General features: G+C 48.4%; 1 protein-coding gene across 1 annotated transcript in view; it reads left to right on the forward strand.

Annotated features, from left to right (window-relative positions):
* Positions 1-558: 558 nt before the first annotated feature.
* The window catches only part of LOC139757589 (chymotrypsin-2-like), an 8904-nt gene continuing 1962 nt past the window's right edge, over positions 559-7500 (forward strand). Inside the window, exons 1-7 of the mRNA XM_071678221.1 lie at positions 559-722; positions 2902-3005; positions 3882-3985; positions 4689-4833; positions 5330-5449; positions 5717-5857; positions 7296-7500. The exon at positions 7296-7500 is cut by the window's right edge and continues 1962 nt beyond it. Coding sequence (XP_071534322.1) covers positions 659-722; positions 2902-3005; positions 3882-3985; positions 4689-4833; positions 5330-5449; positions 5717-5857; positions 7296-7436 — 819 coding nt within the window. The 5' untranslated portion in view covers positions 559-658 and the 3' untranslated portion in view covers positions 7437-7500. The remainder of the gene's footprint in view (positions 723-2901; positions 3006-3881; positions 3986-4688; positions 4834-5329; positions 5450-5716; positions 5858-7295) is intronic.

A 7500-nucleotide genomic window follows, 5' to 3' on the forward strand; every position in this document is an offset into this window, starting at 1 on the left:
TTTCGTACTGTGGACTCGATGTATTTTGTTCGTGAGTTATAAAGAATAAAGAAAGGAAGAATTCTAAAGCATAGAAACATAGAAAATGTCTATAGATGACTTCAGGATGTGGCTATAATGTGACGAGTCGGGTAGAAATACCAGTTCTTATTTATTTTCTTTTTTTTTTTTTGCCCCCTCTCCTATGTCTTCCTCATTCGTACCACTAAGTTAGCCATAATAGCAGTGGACCTTCGTTGTTTACCTTGTTTACATCATCCCTGTGTTCGTTTCTGTGGTTCTTGACATGTTGGTAAGTAGACTGAAGTGATTATGGTTCAGCGAACGACCTTGGACTAACTAACCAATTACCACCTCCACCAACCCCCTAAGTACACTCCAATGACTATGGTTCAGTGGACGACCTTGGACTAACTCTCTTCTTCACTCCGAACCTCCCCAGGGTGTGTTTACGAAGTGCATGAGACCCCGTGCAGCTGTCCATTCTGGAGTGCAGGAGGCGATAACGGGTGAGGAGGTGGAGGAGGAGGAGGTGTGTGTGTGTGTGTAGGGGGTGTCTCGGGCCGGGGGTGAGGGAAAGAGACGCGCCGTTTTGGAAGTCTTACGTACTAAGACATAGTCGGTCGCCGGAGCCCCACACACACACACACACATTACCATGGGCTCCTCCTCTTCCTTGTACGGTCGTGTGGTGGTCGTCTTGCTGGCCATGGCTGCTGCAGGTGAGTACCCCGAACTGGGATGTATTATTTGAGTGGCTTAGGTCTTCTTCGCGTCCGATGGTGTCACACAGTATAGATGTAACGATGGGAGGTGTGTGTCTCTGTCTCTCTCCTGTTTTATATGTATCTAATCCTTTCTGGACACCCGTTCGAACACCTTATCATTCTTTGCCTTAGCGCTGGCACCTTTTTTCCTCTATACTCGACCCATTCCATAACCAAAGGCCAACCTTCAGTGCGGGGCACAATGAACTCTCTCCCACCCAATCCTTTCACTTCAGCAACATGAACTGACATATCTCTTCCTCCACCCAATCCTGTACGAAACGCAATGCACTTCACGAAGCATGATCAAACTGCAGTGACTCATATACCACCAACCATCCATCCATTCTCCCTTGCCCAGCATCGAACTCCATTCCACAGGACATATACCCGTGTCAAACAAACGTTCCCCAGACATACACGAGTTACACTTTCTCTTTTACGTTTTGGAAACGGGCTCGTTTCCCTACCAGGACAAGCATTTGATGCAGCACGTCACGAGACCCCTCTTGCTCAGAATGCATCTTCCACAGTAAGGAGATTGGACACACACACACACACACACACACACACACACACACACACACACAACAATGCCAAACTTATTTATATTTCGTCCCTATGAAAAGGAGTCCCAGTACAGAAAGGTGTATATATATATATATATATATATATATATATATATATATATATATATATATATAAACCTAATTGCTTTTCCTGCTTTTTGTGAGGTAAACACCCGACATGTCGACCTCATCATCCAGTCTGTAGGTATCATGTTTAATGCACCGACACCATGGTTAGTCAAACATCCATAGCAGCCAAGCCCTCCCTCCCCCAAAAATATTACGACATGGCTTGACCACTCAGTCCTTGGTCCAGCCCATATCAATAGGACGTCGACCCCCATCTACCACATCGCTTCAGTACACCCTGGATGCCGACGTGGTTCACCGCTGGTTGACACCCCCCCTAAAAAAAAAGAGGCGGGGGTTGTTTTTAGGTGATCCGGAGGGCGCGATGGAATGAGGTGAGGGAGGAGGAGGGAGCTGTCGCCAACTCACACTCCACCAGTATATATATATATATATATATATATATATATATATATATATATATATATATATATATATATATTATAACCATTACAACCTGCAGTGCAGGTACTGACAGAGCCACCGTCATAACCCATATCCCATTGTCCTTGTGGCCCCACGCATCACTTCGCTGCCTCACACCGCCACCACGCCACGCCACACCACACCACACCACGCCACGCCACGCCACATCACCCCACACCACACCACATCACCCCACACCACGCCACGCCACACCACGCCACACCACACCACACCACACTACACCAAACCACACCCAACCACACTACACCTCACCACATCACTCCACACCACGCCACGCCACACCACACTACACCACGCCACACCACACCACACCACGCCACACCACACCACACCACACTACACCAAACCACACCCAACCACACTACACCACACCACATCCAACCACATCACCCCACACCACACCACACCTCACCACATCACTCCACACCACGCCACACCACACCACACTACACCAAACCACACCCAACCACACCACACCACACCCAACCACATCGCACCGCACCACACCACACCACACCACACCACTCCACACCACACCACACCACACCACACCACACCACTCCACACCACGCCACACCATACCACAACACCACACCACACCATCCCCTCGCGCCTTTACTTCTTTCGTATCGCCTTCGCCACCGCCACAAACCACCTCGCTGACGACCCAGGTCTGGTCTCGTCTGGTCTGGTGTGGGCTGGCAAGATGCCTTGCCTCCTAAAAGCGATCGATGTCCCCTTGTTAAGTGTCTTTGATGAGCGAGTTGGCTGGTTGGGTAGTTTGGACGACGGCCTTGACCTCACGCTGGCCAGGTCAAAGATGGAGCCAGTCTCTCTCTCTCTCTCTCTCTCTCTCTCTCTCTCTCTCTCTCTCTCTCTCTCTCACACACACATGCCACCAGCCCGCTCCATCATCCTTCCTCGCCCGCCTCCCATCTTCGCCCAGGCACCCTCACTCACGCCCCGTTTTCTTCCTGTGCCTCCGTCAGCGACTACTGCAGCAGGAGCCTGGCTGGACGCAGAAGGCGGCCAGGCCTTGGACGAGAGGATCGTCGGCGGCGAATATACTGCAGACGGCGACTTCCCCGAGGTGGTAAGTTCCTGGAAAGATGTAGGGGCTCGTGGAAAGATGTAGGGGTTCCTGGAAAGATGTCTGAGTTCCTGGAAAGTTATTGGAGTTCCTGGAAGGGTATTGGAGTTACTACAAAGATACCAGAGTTCCTGGAAAGGTATCTGAGTTCCTGGGAAGGTATCTTGAGTTCCTGGAAAGATGTCAGAGCTTGGAATAGGAGTTCCTGGAAAGATGTCGGAGTTCCTGGAAAGATGTCGGGGTTCCTGGAAAGATGTCGGAGTTCCTGGAAAGATGTCGGGGTTCCTGGAAAGATGTCGGGGTTCCTGGAAAGATGTCGGAGTTACTGGAAAGATGTCGGGGTTCCTGGAAAGATGTCGGAGTTACTGGAAAGATGTCGGGGTTCCTGGAAAGATGTCGGAGTTACTGGAAAGGTGTCTGGGTTCCTGGAAAGATGTCGGGGTTCCTGGAAAGATGTCGGAGTTCCTGGAAAGGTATCTTGAGTTCCTGGAAAGTTAGATAACCGAGCTCCTGGAAGGATGTTATGTGATCTCTGCAGACATTCTTCGTCATGTTCTTTATCATTGAAATTTACTTTTAATGGATAAAATAAATTGTCTTAAATTTTGTTTTTGAGGTAAAATTTATCAAACGTGGCTGTGTTAAATTTTTTAACGTAAAATTTATGAAACTTGGCTGTGTTAAATTTTTTAACGTAAAAATTTTCAAAGTCATCATAAAAATCATGTTGTTTTTTCTCTTAGATTTTGTTTGATGAAAAGAATTTTTTTTTCAATTGTTACTCAGTAAATTCATTGACTCTCTCTCTCTCTCTCTCTCTCTCTCTCTCTCTCTCTCTCTCTCTCTCTCTCTCTCTCTCTCTCTCTCTCCCTCCTGCAGGTGTCGGTCATGACGCGCCCCTTGATAGGCGAGGGGCAGCACCTCTGTGGTGGGTTGATCCTGAACGAGAACCATGTCCTTACGACCGCCACCTGTGTCCTAGGGTAGGTGGCGCCCCTGGCGGCCCTCTGGTGTCGTCCTGTATCCTAGGGTAGGTGGCGCCCCTGGCGGCCCTCTGGTGTCGTCCTGTATCCTAGGGTAGGTGGCGCCCCTGGCGGCCCTCTGGTGTCGTCCTGTATCCTAGGGTAGGTGGCGCCCCTGGCATTATTGTCAGGTACAACTGTACTATTGTAAGATACAGCTGCACTGTTGTCCGGGCCCAGGTCCAACTGCATTATTGTCGGGTACAGCAGTGAGTGCTATTGTAAGGTTACAGCTGCGCTATAGATCCAGCTGAAAGTTTGGTACCAGTAGCAGCTAATTCTTCTCTCTCTCTCTCTCTCTCTCTCTCTCTCTCTCTCTCTCTCTCTCTCTCTCTCTCTCTCTCTCTCTCTCATCTCGTAACCTCTGCTTTCTTCACCCTCCCTCCCTCCTTCCCTCCCTCCCTCGCTCCTTCCTTAATTGTATCGCACAATATCACATGCATCCCTCCTCTCTCTCACTCACCACCACCTCCCTCCCCTTCTTCTTCCTCTCCTCCTCCTCCTCCTTCCTTCCTTCCTCCTCCTCCACCTCTTTCCTTAATTGTATCGCACAATATCACATGCATCCCTCCTCTCTCTCACTCACCACCACCTCCCTCCCCTTCTTCTTCTTCTTCCTCTCCTCCTCCTCCTCCTTCCTCCTCTCCTCCTCCTCCTGACGCAGGCGTGGGGCGCGGGACCTGAAGGTGGTGGCGGCGGGCAGCGACTTGTCCGGCAGCGGCGACGAAGAGGTGAGGAACGTACAGAAGATCTTCATCTACGACTTCTTCGACAGCGTCACCAAGGAGAACGACTTGGCGGTCCTCAGGGTGGGTGAGAGAGAGAGAGAGAGAGAGAGAGAGAGAGAGAGAGAGAGAGAGAGAGAGAGGCAATGCGTCTGTGCGACAGGGGTGCGAGTGTGATTTGAGTGTGAGTCGGGAGGTGCGAGTGTGTGTGTGTGTGTTGGCGAGGGAGGGAGGTGAGCGAGTGTGTGTGTGTGTGTGTGTGTGTGTGTGTGTGTGTGTGTGTGTGCGTGTAATGAGTGAGACACAGAGAACCAACTTGTGCCTCACAAACTCTTTGATAGATAGATAGATAGACAGATAGATAAGTGTAGCCTAGTATTCTATAAGTGTATTGATCTAGCGACGAATGTTTATCTATCAGTGTGTGGGTGTCGTCAGTCATATATTAATATATCTACGAACGTTTAACCTCCTCCTTATCTATCAGTGTGGATCAGTCTCTGTTCATACCATAGGCGCTGGCTTCAATAGATAGTCAGCTAACGGCCTCCCATTTTCTCTGTCTCTCTCTCTTTTGCAGACATCGAGGAACTTCGTCTTCGTGCAAGGGTTGGTGGGCCCTGGGCTACTGCCGGAGACAGGGACAGCTGAACCTTCGTCAGGAACAATCGTTACTGTGGCTGGGTGGGGCAGAGATAAGGTGTGAGAGGGCGTGAGGGTTGGGGGGCGTCTCTATCCCTCTTGCATATCAAAGTCTCGTGTGAAAAGCGTCAAGAGATGCTAAATAGATTATACATAAATAATCTTTATCATCCGTTGGATATAGGTGGTCATTTATTGTGTTTATGCTACATGAATAATGTTCCTTGTCGTCTGTTGGATATAAGTGGTTATTTATCGTGTTTTTTATGCTCAAATGTGTGACGTGTTTTGTTTTGGGTGGTGTGTGTGTGTGGCCCTGGGGCAGTACGAGGGGGAGCAGTCACCCATGCAGCGGGCGGTCAACCTGACCTACGTCACCCACAGCGAGTGTCAAACTGTGTACGGCGCCACTCTGCAGTCCAACCATGGGTGTATGGTGGGCGAACCCAACCACGGGGTCTGTGATGTGAGTCCATCCCCAACACTCAAGTCTTCTTACTCCTCCTCCTCCTCCTCATTCTCCTCCTACTTCTTCTTCTTCGTTACTCTTCTTCTTCTTCTTCTTTACCCTTCTTCTTTACCCTTCTTCTTCTTCTTCTTCTTCTTCTTCTTCTTCTTCTTCTTCTTCTTCTTCTTCTTCTTTAGCCTTCTTCCTTTTCTTCTTCCCCTTCTTCTTCTTTTAACCTTCTTCCTCCTCCTCCTCCTCCTCCTCCTTCTTCTTCTTCTTCTTCTTCTTCTTCTTCGTCTTCTTCTTCTTCTTCTTTTTCTTCTTCTTCTTCTTCTTTAACCTCCTCCTCCTCTTTCTTCTTCTTTAACCTCCTCTTTCTTCTTCTTCTTAACCTTCTTCTTCCTCCTTCTTAACCTTTTAACCTCCTCCTCCTTCTTCTTCTTAACCTTCTTCCTCCTTCTTCTTCTTCTTCTTAACCTTCTTCTTCCTCCTTCTTAACCATTTACACCTTCATCCCTGTAGTATAAGAAATCGAGTTCAAGACTCCAAAGCGTGATAATGATAGCACACTATGAGATATGTACAGTCTCCCAAAAAAGTGTCTGCCCTCCAGGCCTGAAGTTTCTTATTATCTACAGCTGGCCGACCGAGATTAACACTTAATTTCGCTGTCACCCTGATCCAATTTACAATTGCATCAGGGTGGCAGGAAAGTCGAAAGTTAATCTCACTCGCTCACTTGTAGATTATTAGAAAATTCAGCTTCAAGGAGCCCGTTACTTTTTTGGGGAGACTGTATACGTGACAGACTATTCAGTGTTTATGTATCGGAGAGTGTGAGAGGATTAGAGAAGACAGGAATAAATTTTAGGAGTTAGGCGAGTGCTTGGGCAGTTTTATCATATAAGACTGGATGGGAGATGTGATAATCGAGGGTGTAATACGTGGAGAAGAGGACTTAAGGAATCATCAAGTACTAATGGATCATGTGCGATAGGAATGGAAAGGAGAGTGTGTTGGATGTAAAGGTGCTGAGACGGGCTACGGATGGAATGCCATTCCTTCTTGCGAGCGAGAGTTGGTTGTGGATGTGTAGAAAGAGGAAGTGAGTTAATACGCGAAAGACGTGGTAAACGTGTGGAAAAGACGTTTTCTAAAAGTGGCTTGTGTGCACACACACACAAAAAGGAGAAATTGGATAAAGAAGTGACATAGGGATGAATGGAACTAGGTGAGTTGAAGAGGAGCATCCAGATGCTCCCAAAGGAATTAGTGCCTCAGTATGCATGTGAAGAGAGTCAAAACAAAGTGACATTTCTCCTCATACATCACACTCACACATACCACATTCTAACCTCATAATATCCTTTAAATCAAAAGATAAATAAAGATTCCCTCGGACGAACGCGCTGGTCCAGTGCCAAATATTATTGTTTCCATTTTTCCCTCTCACCAGGGTGACGAAGGCGGGCCAGTGCTTATGGATGGTCTAGCCATAGGCATAGTGGCGTGGCAAGTTGGTTGTGATGCCTATCCTGCCTCCCTGACCCTCCTGGAGTACTACTACGTGTGGATCCAAGCCATGTTGGATGCCTAGCCAAGCCATGTTGGAGGCCTAGCCAAGCCATGTTGGAGGCCTAGCCAAGCTAGGGGTAGCCTAG

Source organism: Panulirus ornatus, chromosome 27 (genome assembly GCF_036320965.1).
Source record: "Panulirus ornatus isolate Po-2019 chromosome 27, ASM3632096v1, whole genome shotgun sequence".
Lineage (NCBI taxonomy): Eukaryota > Metazoa > Arthropoda > Malacostraca > Decapoda > Palinuridae > Panulirus > Panulirus ornatus.